This window comes from Tinamus guttatus, unplaced genomic scaffold, assembly GCF_059628265.1.
Source record: "Tinamus guttatus ecotype Peru unplaced genomic scaffold, ASM5962826v1 Tinamus_guttatus_pri_ptg000048l, whole genome shotgun sequence".
In the NCBI taxonomy this organism is placed as follows: domain Eukaryota; kingdom Metazoa; phylum Chordata; class Aves; order Tinamiformes; family Tinamidae; genus Tinamus; species Tinamus guttatus.
Genome location: NW_028288582.1, coordinates 8709706 through 8729000, shown reverse-complemented (window position 1 = coordinate 8729000; position 19295 = coordinate 8709706). Strand labels below are relative to the sequence as shown.

At 42.1% G+C, this 19295-nt stretch overlaps 1 protein-coding gene across 1 annotated transcript; it reads right to left on the bottom strand.

Annotated features, from left to right (window-relative positions):
* Positions 1-9645: 9645 nt before the first annotated feature.
* Positions 9646-17340, bottom strand: SLC25A29 (solute carrier family 25 member 29). The gene is made up of 4 exons (XM_088539647.1): positions 17281-17340; positions 15941-15984; positions 11362-11445; positions 9646-10701 (listed from the first exon to the last, which is right to left on the bottom strand). The coding sequence occupies exons 1-4, from the start codon at positions 17312-17314 to the stop codon at positions 9958-9960; spliced, it is 906 nt and encodes a 301-aa protein (XP_088395773.1). The 5' UTR covers positions 17315-17340; the 3' UTR covers positions 9646-9957.
* Positions 17341-19295: the final 1955 nt, after the last annotated feature.

The window sequence follows — 19295 nt, the reverse complement described above, 5'->3', positions numbered from 1 at the left end:
AGAGGAATGTGAGATCTATATTATTGTAAAACTGTTGTCAGTCTTTTCTGAATTCTGTTCTTACAAAGTTCATCAAACTTTTCACGGTTATTACAGTAAAATTTACTTTTGAGTCCAATTCTGGTGGTAGTGAAAAACATGAGTAACACGAAGGTAAACCTGAGAAGAGCGGGAGATTTCTCATCCATATATGAGTTATTGTGGACACCACAGCACTAGCCTGAGGTTATTCGGGGTGGAAAGCAAGATGGGACATTTCACTATAAAGTGTGCATTAGAATTTTGGCAGTATTTTTCATAAGCGGTTCTTGAACAGGGCAATATATGAAATGTGTATAGTTAACTTTAACTTAAATTCTGTATGCAGTTAAATTAGTGTCTATTCTTTTTGGAAGGAAATAAAATCAGTTCAGTCTAGTTCTAATTGACCTTACATTTCTTTAAACACTGTATGAGATGATGCTAGTCTTATTCTGCTTTCTAGTGAGACAAATCATTAACCAGTTTTATTGAGCTGCAAGATAAAAGGATTCCTTGGTTGTCTCTGTACTTCATCCTTGAACCTGCCTTTGAGAAGTTATATGTGTTCAATGCTAATTTGAAGATTAAGCAGGAGCTAAAACTTGTGTTATCTCTCTTTATACAGCATCTATTAAGGGGAGATCATCAGGGCTTCAGACTGCTCTTTGGGTTGCTAACATCCAGCATGCTCCTGAGTCAAAGTGAACTCGGTTGCAGGAGAGTGGTGCGCATGGTTTTGTTTTTGCCTTTGTTTTTGTGTGTGTTTTAGATTTTTGTTTGTTTGTAACTGGTGATTTCCATACTGGGAATGAATAAATCCTTACATTGAGCAGCTTCTGTAAATTATTTAAGCTTTTAAAGTACAGTTGGCACGTCTTGTCCTTTAAATTTTCACACATAGTTGCTTCCAGAGTTCTCCTTACAGAGTTTGTGTGAAGAAGTTGCAAGCTTTGGGAATAGCAACAGAGTGGACTTTGAAAGCTCTCCGCAGCAGCCTGCACTTGCACCACCGTCTTAGGAGCAAGTTCAGGTAAGGGGAGCAGAGTCTAATGGATGGGGGAAATGTAGCTAGCAGTTTTATAACTGGTGAAAGATTTCAGAACTTATACGTCAGGCTCTTTTATTGCTTGTGTTATCTTAACTTTTCATATTATCTAGTTCTCCTGCAGCCAAAATAGGAGAAAATTTCTGCAGCTGTACTTGTGGCTTTGTATCTCTTGGGCTCAGAGCCTTTTAAAAGGAAGAACTAACTATAGACTTTTCGAGCTCTCTGTGGTGTGCCAGTAGCAACAACTTTATGCCTTAAATGCAAGAAAAACTGGATTTAAACACCCCTTATTTTTAGAGATTCTATTTTTGAACAGTGAGCAGGAGGAGCTCAGATTCAGCTTCGAAGTGGTAAGTGAATAAATTCATAGTGAAACAGAACTAAAGTTTAATTACTCTTGTTTACTAGGGCCTCAGCTACACTTGTACTTGATTCTAGTTATCTTTTTGGACCGAGAGGCTTGCTCTTGGATTGAGGTAGCACAGTCTGGTAATTCACACTTCATTCTGGCCACAATTTGTCTTTCCAAGGAGCCATATACTAAATACAGTGGAATAGCGTAGCTGCCAGCAGTATCCTGGTTTTAATGGTAGAGATCCTTTTTCCTCTGCTAGTTCAATGGTAAATTAAGGGCAAAAGAAGCAGTAGTTAATGGAATCGGCAAACTTAGTAGGCTTTAAAATGTCTGAAGGAAACAAGTTTAGCGTGCTAAATTCTAAGGCTTTGGCAATGAGATATAAAAGATGTTTCCATTTCGTTATCCCATGCCATAAGATGCATGCAACACAGGTATCATCAGTGCCTGTCCTGGAAAGACTGGAAATTATATATGTCTTTCCATTCAAATGAGATGGACAAACTTGGGGGTACTATTCAATGAATAGGCTCCCTGAGCTCCATTGAAAAATGGAGTTCATTGGTGCCTTGAAAAAATGTGTCAGTATTTTGTCAGTGCTGCTAAACAAATGAAGTTCAGATCAAGCCTGTGGAAATTGTTACTGGCTTTGATCCAGCCAAGCCATAAGAACTGTCTTCTGGAATAACTGATAACCTTGTCAACTGGGCTGCATCTTCTTAAGTCTGCATTATCATAGCTTGAGAGAGCAAAGGGAGTAGATTTCTGTATCAGCGATAAGCTATGGGTTCTTAATAACTTTATTGCTCCTGTACTACTTAAAGCTGTGGAGAAATGAACAAGTCTTTCAAAAGCAGTAGAGGTTGCAGTGGATTTCAAAATTGAATGTTGGGTGTGAAACTGGCAGGCATGAGTAAATAAAAGTTGGGCTTGGAAGCAGTACCATTCTTTATAGCTGTGTAAATGGTGTAGTTAATAAGTACCATTTCCTTGGGAAGAGTGAAAAATACTTTTCTTAAGTAAATTTGTTTTGGCAATCCCAGGGCAAAAAAAGTGGGAGAATGATAGGAAGAGGGCGTGAGAAGCAACAGCAAGTTGAAAGATCAAAGTAATGATCTGGAAAGGTACAAATAAACTGAAGAATGTATGTGTTTGTCTTAGTCGTCTTGATTATGTGAGCTGATCTAGTATCACGTTGTAGAAAACCAAGAGTGTGAAGATGACCTTACGGCAATGCTGAAATTTCACCTGGATAGCAATGGGCCTTGATTTACAAGATAATTTAACTGGTGATCCCAGTTTCATTCTCCTTTTCCTAAACCAAACTAACTTAGGCAAGTTTATGTATACTTCCAATTATCCTATGTTAAGGCAACTATGCAATTTTTTGCAGTTCCCTCATTTCTCTGAGCATAGTTTGGAATATACTAAATTTAATTTTGGAGAAGGTCCATTAAGTCCTACATTCACATAGAGCAGCAGCAAAACCACATTTTTGCTTTAGACAAATGAATAAGAGATTACCCCTAGCAATTACTGTTCGCACAACTCAGTTTTTAGGTTTTCTTTGAAAGTCCTCTCTTATGTCAGAAAGGCTTTGATATCAGATACCGTTATTTCTCATGGACTATCCTTTTTATTCTGTGTTAAGATGGACATAACAATTCTTGTGAGCTACTCTTCTCACTGGGTTCCTATGTAACCTGGAAGCTGCCTTCAGAAGTAGGCCTTAACTTCTGTAAAAATGTCAAATTTTGGAAGGGAGAGGGAGAGAAGGAAGCTCCGTGGGATCCTTGCAGGATGTCTGGATCTTTTTCTCACTACAACTGAACGTTTACCTGTTCTCGTAAGTGTAAGTAAAGTTTCACTCTAGTGGGCAGAATATTCGGTAGTATCCATGACAAGGCTTTATTTCAGCCTATGTAGAAGTTCTTGGTGGATAATTTTCCACGAGATGGCCGTGTATTACCAGCTTGTGTAATGAATAGTAGCCAGAAGAGCAGTGTCAGGCAGCCTTGATGGGAACAAGCTCACGAGGAGAGGAACTTCTCCGTGGTTAGGTAAGCAGGCCTAAGTAGGCCGTGACAGACTTGGAACATGTCAGTGTCAAAGAGCAGTTTTCCCCTACACCAGCATGAAAGTGAGAAATTCAACCGTGCCGACCTCTGACGGTCCTGTGCGTACCGCGTGTTCGTTAAAAGAACCACCAGAGCAACGGTGAAAGGGGAATCAAAAACCCCTTCAGTGTGACATGGACCTCCCTGTGTTGTGCGGGGAATCTCCCCACAAAACGGAATGCAGATTCAAGACTAGTATCAAGTATCTTTAAAGAGAAAAGTAGAAATCTAGTAGTGTGCTGTTAATATATGATACCATGTTAATGAATGATATAAAATACCCCAGTGTTTTACAGCAGCAGCGATTGTAGAGATGGCTGCAGAACCGCTAGGGTGGATTCCCTTGAGGCAGTTACAGCCTCCGAGTTTGGCTTCTAGGGTGTTGCTTTTCCTGATGTTTGCAAAGCCAGTGCACAGGCTTTCAGAGCAGATGCTGTATCGGATCCTCCAGCACTGCTGCTTGTAAGAGAACCGAAACCTCCCCCCCAGTAAACTGCTTCTCCCACAAAAACTGTGCCTTTAAAAGGGATGCTATTTGTGGAAAAAAAAACTAAATTTTGAGAGAAAATATAGAGCAGAGAAAGACTGAGGCGTAAGCTAGACTCTTTATTAAATAGTGTAAAATCCATACAGAGGAAAGCCGCTTGAATAGGTATGTTCTTCAGTCAAAGCTTGTCCCATCGATCAGTTGTGAGACAAATCCATAGGAATTTTTATTAGTTACAGCATTTATGAAATGAGTTATTGATTCATAGTCAGTTGTCCTTCAGAGCTGCAAGGTATTTGCCAAGGACCTCACTAGTATTGCCAATAGCGATTTGGGCTTGCTAAATTTGGTGTGTGGTTGATTACCTAATGTGTGGTGTGATGCAACTTGTGTGTCAATAAAATAAAAGTTTCTTTTTCCTCTGCAAAACAAAAGATTTGCCCTTTGGGCAGGGAATCCTTCACTCTTTGTTCCTAAACAGACTAAGGATCATAGCTTGCATGATTAGAAGAGGTAAATTTTGCTAATCTAGAATAAAGACAGCAATTAGATCCTAGAAAAAGAACATTAGTGCTCTTTCCTACAAACCTCAGTCTAGCCAGGCCAACTTAGTGTAGCAACAATTTTTCCTGTTTATTTAATAATGGTAGCAAGCAGTGCATTAGCAGACCATGAGGTCCATTTTCGTTATTAGTATTTTTATTGATAGAAACAAGGATATGGTTAAAGTGGTACAACCCATTTTTACTACTGTAGTAGAAAAGTAGAGGTGGTCCTTTAAGTGAGGGAAAAAAAAAGAAGTTGAACTGCTTCTTGGTAGCATTCATTATTTATTATAAATGAACTGCAAACGTAAATTTTTATAGGCCTGAAAATGGTTTATGCACTTTAAAACTTGCCTCTCTCCCAATAATATCAGTTACTGTTTTAGGGTATTGGTTTTTTGCTGTAGATTTTGCCCTGATTGCTTAGAATTTATTTTCTGATCAAATTATCTAGTTTAAAATCACATTCTAGTTCAAATCACTTCATATTGTATATATTAACTCTATTTTTAGAGTTAATATCATTGTTAATGATAAGTTAGTAGTAGCAGTATCATTAGTAATGTAGTATCATTAGTAATTAAAAGTATTATCCTAACCAATAGGGCCAGCACTGGGACAAAAATTATGAAATGGTTGCAATGAGTTGCATTATTTTCTTCTGCCTTCCTCCACCACCCATAAACATACATAAATTCCTATTGACTTGAACACTGAAAGAAATAGTTTTCAACACCTATATGCAGTAGGTTTGACCCTCTGGTTCTTTACTGACTTGCTGCTGTGCTTCCCAGAGTCGCGTGGCCCCTTATATCCTTCATCTCTCTTCATGGTTGTAGTGCTTGATATGGCATATTGCCTTGGATAACTTGGATATTATCTCTGGCACTTCGCTATGTAGAAAAAGTATTTAAGTGCACCTTCTGCTAATCTAATGGTGTTTGGCACACTTCTGGCCTCTAAGTTGTTCTTTAACTATGTAAATCAAATGTCTGACTAACAGCAGCTGCTAGCGCTTGTTTTCCAGTGTAACAGTAAATTTATTTAATTTCACAGAATAAACACGTTTCTTCTCTGTAAGGTCAACTTTTCTATTTTAAGTTCTAGCTTTCTCAGTATGTTCCCTGTCCTGCACCCAAAATGTGCATATATGAAATATTAGTTTTTCATCATACTGTCTATTTAAAAAACAAACAAACAAACAAACAAAAAACAAGACACACACATGCAAAAAAATTCATTTAAGAGAAAACAAATAATCCAGGAATTCTGTCACGTTGTCATGACAGACGTAATAAATGCATGGAATTTCAGCCCAGCAGATTTTCTACAGTGACCTCCTTAAAACCTTGAGCTCAACAGGATCTAGATTTGAATAGTGTTATTTGTCATGGAAATGTTTTTATAGCGTGAGAATCATTCATCTCCAAACTTCCTTACAAATTTCCTCAACTTTGCTGGGACATCAGATCAAAGCCTCTCGTTTTCAGTGCCGGGGTGGGTTGCATACATGTTCACTTCTTTCTTCTGTGCTGTTTTTCTGGCTGCACCTTGTAATTCAGTAACAGAGTGAGAAAAGATTAGAGCAGTGGGTCTTGATTACACAGATGTTACTGGCTGCTATTTCTCCTGAGCTCTACTGAGCCCTCCATGCAGCTCTTGGAAGAATAATTGCAAGGCTGGTTTTGGGCTCAAGTGCAGCGTATGGAGCTCTCTTGATCTGCAGAGAGAGCTGCTCGAGTGTTGTCCGTATGAGGCCTACCTGCTCTGTGGGGTTTTTGTCACAGATTACTGACCTTAATCTTGAGATTCCCGTTTGACTCATCCAGAGCACAAAGCTCATAGCTGGCTTTACAAGCAAAGGCTTCAATACTTAATCTCTGTGTCCTGGAGAGAAAAAAAAGAACTAAGGAAATGTGATCCCTAATGTTTTTGTGAGCTGTATCGATTTGTTTTCTGTACTTTCTTTGGCGACGTATCTTCTGTTTGACCTCCTGTTCCAACCTGTGTCTGCTAACTCCCCTTGTGCCTCCTTACCTCCCCGCTAGTCTGCAAGCTGAGGGATACACATGTAATACATATGTAATGGTTTGGAGCTTGTGCTTGCTGAAGGCACAGGCCCAATGGCTGATGGTGGCTGCATTTTTACCTTCTGATTCCCTTCAGTTGTTGAGATATTAATGGAGCTTCTCCTAGCCAGCCATAATGCCAATGGAAATGAGCATCTGTGGAGGCAGAACACAGTTCTCAGAATCACAAAGTGGTTGAGGTTGGAAGGGACCTCTAGAGATCTAGTCCAACCCCCTGCTCCAGCAGGGACACCCAGAGCACGTGGCACAGGGTGGCATCCAGGTGGGTTTGGAAGATCTCCAGAGAAGGAGACTCCACAACCTCTCTGGGCAGCCTGTTCCAGGGCTCTGTCACCCTCACAGTAAAGTTCTTCCTCATATGGGGGTGGAACTTCCTGTATTTCAACTTGTACCCATTACCCCTTCTGTCACTGGCTGCCATCGAGAACAGTTTGGCCCCATCCTCCCTACATTCTCTCTCAGGTATTCATACATATTGATCAGATCTCCTCTCAGTCTTCTCTTCTCCAAACTAAAGAAGCCTGGCTCGCTTAGTCTTTCCTCATACAACAGATGCTCCAGTCCCTTAATCATCTTTGTGGCTCTCTGCTGGGCCCTCTCTAGAAGCTCCACATCCCTCTTGTACAGGGGAGCCCAGAACTCCACCCAGTACTCCAAGTGCAGCCTCGCCAGAGCTGAGTAGAGGGGCAGGATCCCCTCCCTCGGCCTTCTGGCAACGCTCCTCCTGATGCAGGCCAGGATCCCATTGGCCTTCTTGGGCACAAGGGCACGTTGCTGTCTCATGGTTAACCTGTTGTCAACCAGGACTCCCACATCCCTCTCGAAGGAGCTGCTTTCCAGCAGGTCAACCCCTCATCTGCACTGGTGTCTGGGGTTATTCCTCTCCAGTTCTGTCTGATGTAGTTGGACTGACTGATTTATCAGAAGTAGGGGGGAACGGCTAGAGTGGAGGCTAATCAGCCTGATTAGCAGCAGTATTCTTCTTGTGATACAACTTAAAATTATCTAAGCTAGTGCTGACCACTTGACGTGGTAGTGCCCTGTCTTCTGTTCCAGTTGTTCAAAGGGAACAGGCAAATCAGTGTAGCAGTACCGTAGGATAGAGCATTTGAAAAAATGTTTTTATTTCTTCTCTGTGTGGACCTGGAGCCTTCCTCAGATAGGTCGAGCCCTGCTGCAGCCAACTGAACTTCACTGAACTTTGTTGCCTTTTACAGAGCCCCAGGACAGAGCTCTCAGCACGCGCTTGAACTGGAGGAAGGCAGAACGTGAGCTGGTTTGTGCAATAGTAGTGCTGCTCCCTGGAAGGTAAAGCAATTTCAAACACCGAGCACAACAAAAAGAACGAGGTTATTGGTATGGCTTGATTTATCAGCTGGACAAAGCGCAGGTTTCAAGCACCTGACATCAGGACAGGGTGGAGGCTGGCTTTTATCTTCTCATTAAACTTCTTTATTATGTTGTAGCAGTAGTTTTAACAGCCTGCTAGTGATTATTTTAAGATCTATATGTCCGGAAGGACTGTTTTAGCAAGTATTGAGTAAAATACTGTGTAGCCCTTTCTGTTTTATTGGCGCTACTCTCTTCTAGGGATTGTCTTCCCAAAGAAGCTGTTCACTTGCTCCAAGTCTTTGTTTTTGTGCCAGAGTTCAAAGTTTGTGCTCTCTCAGTGGGAGCAACAAGTGCTTGAATAGCACTGGCCCTTGTAATGGCTAGTGGGAGAAGTGATGGCCTTTCCCTTTTCTAGCAAACTGATCCTTGCAAGATTTATTTCAGTTAAGTATATTCTACCCTTTAAAAAGATGAATTAACAGAATTAAGTCACAATTAAAAAAAATTTATTCCTTCGGTTTTATGTACAATAATTACAGACTACTGTACAAAAGTGTAAATTGTCTTTGCTTTGAATCGTTGTGCATATGCAGCTTAGTAGACATGTTTAACATTCAATTTGAATCTCAGTGCAAGTAGGCACTAAAACATCCAACATACCTCCAAGGTATAAAAAGTTTTACCAGTTTTACAGGTTTATCCAGCATACTTTGTTACAGTGCAAAATGCTATGAATTAAGGTTTCTTTAGAAAATCCATATAAATTAAACACATATTGCACATGTCCCAAGCAAAAGTGTAACAAGTTTTTACTTACTGAGCAAACTTGATGCTTTTGTAAATATTCCCCACCACTTGCACTGCTTTCTCATGGCTGTTTGTGCCAAATATGCATGGTTCCTATTCCAAGTATTAATAACTGTTTATAGCTCTTACTCTAAAGTAATTCATCTTGAACAGACTGCTTCCTTCCAGTAGCACTGTAACTAAACACTTAAAAGCCAGTATTGTTTAAATTCATAATGCAAGCGTATTGAACGTTAACCATTTCAGACGTATCCCTGTTTTCAGGAAAGGTATGAAACCTCCACTACTAAAGATGTATGTACATCTTTAGTACTTAAAGCTGCTAAGCTAACATTGCACCCACATTTTGAACAGTAACATAGGTAACAAAGTTACAAAATTCAGAGAACAAAATCTAGTTGGGCTGAAGCTGGCTGATACATGCTGTGCGCTCTGCAAGTAAGAAACAGAGATGAAGGTAAAAAGACATCAATCTTGGTAGCTTTGAGTTACCTTAAATCCTTACTAGCCTTGAAGTTTAAAAGAACAAGCACACATGAATGTAGATGCTAACTCTTGTTTGCGTTTAAGATATCTATGCAAAGCAGAAAGGTGAGAGAGTAGCTTAGGAACAAATCAGTTCTTAACCAGTGTGAACAAAGATGCTACTAAAACTGCTGACGTAAAAACAGAGGAAAAGTGAAGCACACAGCTTGCAGAATGTCTTAAACAGTTTAGGGTTACCTGCAAAATGGTCTCAGTGTTTAACTTCTCACCCTCTCTCTGCTTCCCCATATAGGACTGTCTATGTCATATACAAAAAATATATTTCTCTTCTGAAAACACTTCTGCATTTGATTCAACTCAGTCACTCAGAACATGGGTGGAATTATAACTGACTTCTGTACTACAGCATCCTCCAGATCCTGCTCTGGAGACATAGCAATATCTGTACAGTACTTCTAAAGGCAGGTCCCATCTTACATGGATACATTTGGATATTAAGTCCTTAGCAAGGCCATATGTTGATTGTACAAGTGATGAGATGAAACACTAATTTTGACACATTTTTGACTTTTTATACAGAGAGAATATATTTACAACACTTTAAGTCAAGTGTCTACATTAAAAAAAAAAGGTGGGGAGGGCTTTGGGTCAAGGGGAAAAATGTAACGTTCACAGACTCGAAGGCTGCTGGATTGCTGGGCCTGGCTCACACCCACGAAGGTCGTCTTCTGACCTCATGTACATTAGGAACACGGTGACAGTAGCAAAAGTAGCTGCATTAACGGGAAAAGCGCGGAGAAGGGTAGAGGTCAGCCCTCTTGTGAACACCCTCCAGCCTTCATCGTGGTAACTCTTCCTGACACAGTCTAGAATGCCCTTGTACTGGGTGACTCCACCAACTCCATCTGCCTGAAGCCGGGATTTGATCACATCCACAGGGTAGGTTGAGAGCCAGGATACGATTCCTGATATCCCTCCAGAAAACAGCAGTTTGGGAATTACAAAACTGTCTTCAGCTTCGCAGCCTAAGTATCTGGTCATGCAGTCATAGGTCAGGAAGTAGAAGCCAAAGCTTGGTGTCTCTCTTATGAATGTAGAGACCATACCCCTGTTGATACCCCTCAGCCCCTCCTTTCGATAGATTTTGATCAAGCAGTCCAGAGAATTTTTGTAGTTCTTTGTCTTCAATTTGTATTCACCTGTTCCTTGAAGCTGCATTCTTGTCTTGGCTAACTCCATGGGACAGCAGATGACACATTGAATAGCCCCTGCTGCTGACCCGGCAATAAACTGGTTTAGAGGAGTGTCTTTTCCAAGAGCACGAAGTGTATTTCCTTGTACACCAAATACAAGTGCGTTAATGAAGGTAAGTCCCATCATTGGCGACCCAATGCCTTTATAGAGTCCAAAAGCCTGGGGGAAGGAGGAAGAAAAAACTTTTTTTAATAATAATATAATAATCTGATAATCTTCCAAAACAGCCCAGAAAAGGTACTTTCTGGTTTTCACATATGCTTTAACATCCTAAAAGTATCCAGTAGATAAGTACAACCTTGCTTTGCAGTAATAATTTGATTGTTGCCTAAGACACAAACATCTTAAAATAACATTTCTAGGAGTATGAATATATACTTGCATGCTTTCCAAGGGAGGAAAATGAAAACTTATTTTCTTAATAGCTAAAAGCCTAAGGCCATCCCTATAGTCTTATGGGTTTGGCAGAAATATAATTCATTCACTCCTTGCTTAGATGGCTTGTGTTTTCTGAAAATTATTTACTCAAGGAACTAGTTATCCTATTTTAAAAGTTAAGTATTTCAAGTCAAAATTTAAACTTTCAGCCTAGTGGTTTTTTTAGGAAGTTTTTGCAAACTTCTGAACCCAAACCTGAGACCACGTGTGTAAAATACTTAGTTGTGTGCCAAAACTACAATATCTGTTCCACTGTTATGAAAGGTTCATAATATCATTTTCTTCTGCAGTATTTGCAGGGTTTTTCTGAACAGCTTTCCCACCCTTGTAACACAAAATATATAGATATAACATTTAAAAGGGCATTAATTTTGTACTTACAGATTCTTGCTTTATGATAGACTGAAAGCAATGGAAGGTCCCACGATAGAGAGGTTTTTCTACATTTTGAACTTGTAGACGAACCTGTAAAAAGTTGCATGAGATGTTGATTTGTATGTCAAAAGCAATGCAATTGGTAATCTAGTATCTTGTGCATATATAGAGACTTGCTATAGCAATGTATGCATATGTAAAAGCATAGACTGGACATTAGAATGCCATATGTGCAAAATTGCTTAAAATATTCTGTAAGGGTTTTGAATGATTTTTTTGGGGAAAATATATGAAGGGAGGAGGATTATTAACTCAACTTTTAGTAAAAAAACTAGAAAAACAGAATGTGGAAGTACAACGGGGTATACAAAGTTTCTGATAGTTCAAAAGTTTCTGATAGAAATTCTCCAGTGCTGGCTAAAACAAGCACTTTTCTTCTCTAGCTGCCCATGCTTCTGTCTGTGGTAAAGAATATTGGTACAAACCTGACAGTGCATTGAATTTTATAAAATTTTATTTACAATTTTATCATGAAATAGGGATTGGGTTGGAAGAATGTAGACTTTCAACAGCAATGTGTCTGACTGCCAGTCTTGGGCCACTTAATAGGGATCTTATTTTTCAGAAAGCAGATTTAAAGAGGCTCTTAAGATGTCTTGTATTAAAAGGAATCAAACACATACTTGTCCCTTTAAATCTGAGTCTTTTTAAGCCTGTTTTTTAACCTGCTGAAAGCAAAGGATTCATGAGGTTGTGGCTGTTTTGGGCCTTCATTAGGTGTTCCATTGACCATGCACAATATATAATTCCTATTTAATTTACGGTTCACATAATCGATTTGCTTCTCCAAAACTGAAATAGTGTGTTCTGCTGAACAAATTGATGCTACTGTAACTGGTGACATAGATATGGGCCCCTTTGCTAGCTTTTAACCTTAATGAAGTCGAGCAATTCACTGTTTCCTATTAATTTGTCTTTCACACATTACAAAAAGGCTGGATGGGTAAAGTTAAAAATCTGTTTTTGATTTCCAGCATGGAAAGCTTTATTATTTTTCAGAGATGATCTTTATCAACCCTTCAATGCTGCTGCAACTCCAGGGCAAAAAAAGAAACAAACAAAAAAGTTTTAAAAGTCTAAAGTGAGCAGCAATACCACCACAATGATGAAAGATCCTTAAAGTGACATAGGTTCTAAATGGATATGGGGCCATGGTTTGTCCGAATTCCATGCTGAGGTTAGTGTTCTTAAAGGAAAAAAAGTCTGTTCTGTATTAGTGTTTTTAACATACCTACAGCATGTCATTTTGTGTAAATCAAAACTAATTTTTAGCTTCTCTTTAGGATGCAGGGTATACCAGCCACGTGCAATGCCTCACCTCAAGCCTTGCAAATTTTCCTTTGGATTAAAAGCAGGCTTGCAGCAGGGGTCAGAGAGACTCAAAGGGAGGCTTCAGTAGAGGGATTGGCTTTTTCAGTGTGGGAGTATTAAAACCCCAGCAACAGCCCTATAAGCTCTAAAGGAGTGTTCATTTTTGCCCCAAACCAAGGCATATTTACTGTTTTACTGTTATTGTTCAAAGTTCAAGCTGTCTAATGTTAAGGACTTGGTACAGTTTAGGAACCTTGTTACTTTAACTCTGTTATTTGCTTTTTTTTAGTAGTGTCAAATTAATGATATTCTGTATCTAAGTGTCCTACTAACATAAAGCTACCCTTGTTTGTCTGAAAAATTTGTGAAATATTAAGCAATTAAGCCATGTTTAAAATGTTCAGAAAGCTAAAGTTCAAGTTTAACAACAATAAAATAAATCTTAGATGTGAGCAGGGACGATGGATTGGCAGAATGCCAGAGAAGGTGGGGAAATGTGTATGAAACTATTTGTCATGGCTATTTCTTCCATAGTCAAGGAGCTCTTAGGTATCACATACAAGTATAAAAGGTGGATTATTTACCAAGTTAAGACCTCTCTTTTATTCATTGCCTAATGAGCAGTGTCTCCCTTCATTTTGCCTCCTTGAAATCTTTGTTACTAAGGCTGTAAGTCCAATAGTAGCATGTTGCAATTTATCACTAAAGACTCATACAGAGGGATCCAAGACTAAACAAACAAACAAAAAAACCCAAAATATTTAATAGCATGTGAAGCAACTCAGAAGTTTGAGCAATGAAGTTTTGAGCATATGTAATGGATAAGAGCTCAGCAGCATCATGCCTGATACTCAGAGCCACAGTATGTGGGAGGAATGCATACCAGAAAGAAGGCCCAGAATAAGACTTTACATTAAAAACAGGGATATTTAAACCCCACTCCCTCCATGTCATATCTGTGAGGGACATATCAGTTTAAAAATAAAGAAGGAAAAGCTTCATACGTCTTTTAGATTTTTATTTGAACTATTACATTTTGGAATAAATTAAGACTGAGAGAAACAGAAGTGTTCACCTGGGCTATACTTACTAGGTAACTCTCCCGTGATGAGGCTTATCTGTCATCTACAACAAAGTAACACTTTTGCTGTTAATGAAGACAGCCCCTAGCTCAGAAAGTAAAGGCAGTTAAAAGCAAAAAAGCAATTTTAAACATTACATCAACAAACCAGGGATAGGGAGCTTGCCCTTTCTGAGGTCAGCTCAGTTGTGGGTTTCTCAGTGCAATTTTAAAGATTTCATCTCCTTGCATGTCCCACCAACCCCCTCCCCCCTCACTTCTGGGGCCTGTGAAACATGATCACTGGCAAAAAAAAAAAAAAAAAAATTCACTTTGAGGGGGAATTCTTGCTTGATCTATGCAGCTTTCCCAATGTTCACTTAGACACATTAGATTTTAAGGTTAAAACCTTATCAACTAGTCCTTTAAATACTGCAGAACTATATAAAAAAAAGGTTAATCTTAACACATATGTACATACACAACAACTTATACAATGTCTTTATTTTTTAAGAGACTGGTTTTAGTGTTACTTCTCCCATATACAGTAGTGACTATGCCAGCCAGCTAATAATACAAACAATATTTTCTCTATCAGGAGGTGGATAATGCTGTCCCTTCTAAGGGTAAGAAAAGAGAGTGCTACCCTGGATTTCATAAAGGGATTAAAATCATCTGGAAACAATCTGTTCTGCTCTACTGTACATCAAGATTTTTTTCCCTGAAGCCAACATGGTTCTTATTTTGCATTGATACAGCTGCTAGGACTACTAGCACTGGAGTCCCATATTTGCAGACACTTAAGTGTTTAGTTTCATGCACTCTACGCTATTCCACTTTAAAAAGAAACACACATGCTTAACTTTAGTCTGAGCAGGGAATTTTAGTAGTTTTGCTGGCTTCAGTGTAATGACCTGTCACCAAGAGTTAAGCACGTAAGACTTGTCAGGAGAAGGGAAGAGTAAGTAAAAGTCTTTTCTGTATTGTCTTAAGAAGTACAAGTCTGGATAACAGAATCTCTAAGAATATTTACTAGAACTTAAATTTCTCATAGGGTGAGAAACATATATGCAGTATTTACTTTTAGAACAGCTTGCATTTGACAGACAAGAACTACATTTCCTAGCTGATGGATATTTCTGCATTGATTTAACCATGTGGCTAGAATATACAATATGGGGATGACTTCTGTAATACCACCAGCCCTTTGCACAGCTGAATGCAGCAGGGCAGGGCCCTCTTCCAAATATAGCTATGGCAAGTGGCATTGCTGTCTGCTGCAGTCAAGTGATCTGGTGTATTAACTTAGTAGTGAATATCCTGGAGTCCCTATTCTATTCTTCCAGTGAGAGACTTTGGAGAAGACTGCCAAAAAGTGACTCAAGTCATCAACCCATTTTGAAAAATGGGCTTGAACACTAGGGATCCTGGTTGAAGGGCCTTCCATAAGACCTTAAATCTTTCCAGAAAAAAAATCTTCTCTTTGAAGAATGTAGCTACTCTTAGTATAACCATGCATAATGCATACTGCTACAGCATTGTCAGAATAAATAAACTCAGGTTTTGACTTGGAAAGTTAAAAAAAAATATTTAAAAAAATTCCTAAAGGGAGGAAAAAGGCTCCAAACAAGCTTCATGCTACAAGTATTTGTACACTTGCACCCAGTGGCTAGTGTCACAAATTAATGTTTGAAGAGCTAATAGCAGAGCTTGGGGGGAGGGGGAAAACCACAAACAAAAAACCCCCAAGAGCAAATATTTCAACTTAGTAATAGAGGTTTGTGTTACAAGTGCAGGTACAGGCCATTTTAGCAGTTAGTGATAAACAGCTGCAGAGAGACAAGCTTAGAACAAAATCAGGTTAAATGCAGGATCATGTGTCTAAATAAACTGATGCTATTATACTGCTGAGCTTGTGGTTTAGGCCAGCTTGTGTCATGTTACTGGGCTGAGTTAGACTCGCACAAAAGAAAAAAAAAAATCACTTCTGAAGATCTGGAGACTCCGCAAGTCTATAAACAATAGCTCAAGAGACTCATTCCAAGCTTTCCGTCATAGCTTCTACAGTGTCTGGGGATTTAAATTCCTCCCCCGTTCCTTGGAATAACTTCAAGTTTCCTACATAGAGGCCGAGGTATTTCATAATCAACCCACCTTAACGGTATCAAACGGGTGTCCCACGAGCACTCCGGCAGCACCTGAAACGACACAAACGGCAGTTTATGACTCCTCTTCCCAGAACCGGGGCTGCAGTTGTCCTAGCGCAGTATTAATCTCAAGCAGCAGTACGCAGTGTTACTGGCGGGCCAGCTAAGGAGCGTCCTAGAAACCAGGAGCGAGTGATCCTCGCCGAGGCCCTCGGGCGATGCCGGGTGCCTTTATGCCTTAGTCACGCTGCTGCGCCGCACGCACGGACGAGGTGCGGGATTCCCGCGCTCCATCACACGGGAGCGGGTCCTGGCCTCGAACAAATGCAATCCAGGGGAGCAGAAATCAGTGATTCCCTTGGAAGCAGGATACTTCAGGTACATGCCACCTTCACTCTGTGGAAGTTCCCGTTTCCAGATGGGATGGTGGCATCTGCAGAAGGGGCGTGCATTGCTGAAAACAGGTTGATTCCAGTATCATAGGAATTTTTGGAAGCCACATGCTGACGCATTAGTTACCTTTGAATCCATGCATTTTGCATCAAAAGACACAAGTCTCAAAACAAGCTCTCTCCTGTTCCAGGACAAGAGTTAAATCCACCTATGTCCTTGGCTCACAGCAAGGAGTACAAACAGTGCTTGGATGTACCCACACACACACACGGAATGAGATGACGCTGCCCTCCCCCTCTGACCCAGGGGCTGTGCCCGTTCTGCGCCCGTGCACAGCGATGAAGCACTCCAGGCTGCTCAAGGACAGCAGATGAGCAGGACGGTCCAAATCAGAGACGGCTGCACACGCTGCCCCCATTCAGCGAGGAAAGACCAACGGGGCGACTGACCGACCGCACTGTGAGTCGGTCCTGGAGAGAGCATTGGGGTAAAGCGAGACAGAAAATGCACTGCCCTCTCCTCGGCAGGATGGCAAGGGGAATGACACAAGAAAAATAACTGAGATGGATGAATAAACAGCCTTCTCTTGGGGCGAATCCCACAATGGCGAAAATTACAAATAAATAAAATAAAAAGGTCGATACCTAGGATAAGAGCAAGATAAGATAAGCCACATATACAGAGATATATGCACACTCCGCTCGCGATGTCACCGCAGGCTGGAAGCGGCTCCAGCCCGGAGGGCTCCCGCTGCTGCCGCCTCCCCGGCGGCGCCCGCCCTGCCGCGCGGCCCCGGGTACCGGGCAGCGGCCCCGAGCGCGGGCTGCCCCCGGCCCCGGGCTGCGGCTCCGGGCAGCCCCCGGCCCCGCGCTCCGAGCCGCGGCCCGCGCCGCAGCGCAGCCCCCGCAGGCCGCACCGCGGCCGCCCCCCGCGCTGCTCCGCTCCGCTGCTCACCGCCGACGCATCCAGCGAGGAAATCCAGCGCCATGGCGGCCCCTCGCTCCCGGCGGGCCCGGCCTCGCCCGCCGCCCGCACCGCTGGTGCTGCTGGTGCTGCCGCTACCGCTGCTGCCGCCGCCTCCGCCGCGCCGCCCTTTCTAGCGCCCCCGGCGCGGCGAGGGGCCGGGCCGCGCGCTCCGCCCGCCGCGCCCGGCAACTCCCCCCCGCCGCCCGCCGCCACTGGCGGCCGCCCCGGGGCGGCTCCGGCCAAAGGGCGGGGGGCCGGGCCCGACCCGCGGCCCTCCGTGTGCCCGGCCGCTCCGCCGGGCTGGCCCCGCTTCCCTGGGCCCCCCCAGCCCCGCCGCGGCGGGGGCCCTGCTGGCTACGCGGGGACGGGCGCCGAGAGCCGCGTGGTGCTTCTGCAGGCCGTGCCCGGGAACGGGCAGCGCGGGCGGCCTAGCGCGGTGACCGGGCAGCAGCGTGAGGGTAACGGGAGCGCTGCAGAGTCGGCTTCTAGGGAGCAAGTACCAGAAGCAGAACAGCAAGGAGGGGAGATGATTTTTGCATTTCTTTCTGCCACATGGCAGTGCCTTTCTGGGTGCAGTAGCTGGACCCAGAGCCTGCTAACACCAACTGAGAAGTAGCTATGGAAAATCAAGCCAGATTTACTTTTTTCCCTCCTGTGCAAAGAACACACACAAAATAAATGAGGAGATTTACAAGAAGGCCTCAAAGCACATTAAAACAGACCAAAGCCTGAGAACATATCCATCTTGATCCATCTTGATCCATCATTACAACCAGTAAGCAGGTAGATGGAAAGGCAAAGCATTTGATGAGTCCCTGACCTTCCCCATGTCTTTTTTTCCACCCCTCAGGTGGGACACTGTCTCAGTTGGCTTCCTTCTCGCCTGTAGACCCTGTTAAATCAAATTAATCACCCATATGCCCTCAGGACCACTTGGATTCAGGGGTGGATGTATACACAGGATGCCCACATAGGGTCCCCACATAGGATAACCAGATGCTGCACAAGAGAGCACATGAGGGAGCTGGTCATGGCCTTTGCTAGAGCACAAGTGGCTTTGGCAGCTGCCTGATTCCTAGCCCAGACCTGTATCCTTCCAAGTCCTACCTTGTGATGGAGACCTTCAGCCTCTCTGATCCCACACACCTAAAATTAGCACTTGAAATAAGATAAGTAGTCCTGGGCATGAAATATTCACACAAACTCAGATATTTCCCCTAAATAATTTCTCCAAGTAGAGGTGCAGATGACTTACTGGAACCATGTCCACTCCGGAGAGCCCAGAGCTGCTGTGTGCACCACGCTGAGTCCAGCAGTTGCCTGGGTCTTCCTCGTGGCTCGAACCTTAGCAGGATCAGTCTAAAACATTCCTCAGCAAAGTGGTTTTGGTCTCTTCTTCAAAGTCTCTGGTCTCTGAGGCAATCTGCCTTGGAGGAGCTGCTCTTACCACCAGAAGCTTTCCGTAATTTAATGTTCACCTGCAGTGAACATGAAAAACCATTCATTTCCTCTATTGTTGTAGGCACTCTTAAAGTTATCTTTAAACAGTCATCAAGTCCTAGTCTTTTCTTCTCTGTGTTATATTGATGATTGATTATTTTTAGACCTTTGATTCTTGTTACTCCCCTCTAGACTTTCTTCAGCTGATCTGGACTTCCTTGAACTGACCTGAAACCTTGCTGAGCAAATAAGGGGGGAGGACAAATTTGTGTATTTGCAGACAACACTCTTGTTCAGGTATCAGAATATGAAATTTAGTCTTCCCTTTCTTTTCTCTTTGTCCAATAACACAATACTTTTTGGCTTGTACTCAGCCTGTGACTCATTATAGACCGAAATCCTTCTCTGCAGAGCAGCTGCCTACAGCATTATCTTTTACTGGCCCAGTGTTTTTTTTTTTTCTCATGTTTTTTTCCTGGTGGTCCATGCCCAACTGCTTTTTCCAGATTGCTTTTCCAGTTTGTCAACATAACTCGAATGCTCACGGTGTTGTCCATGTTTGT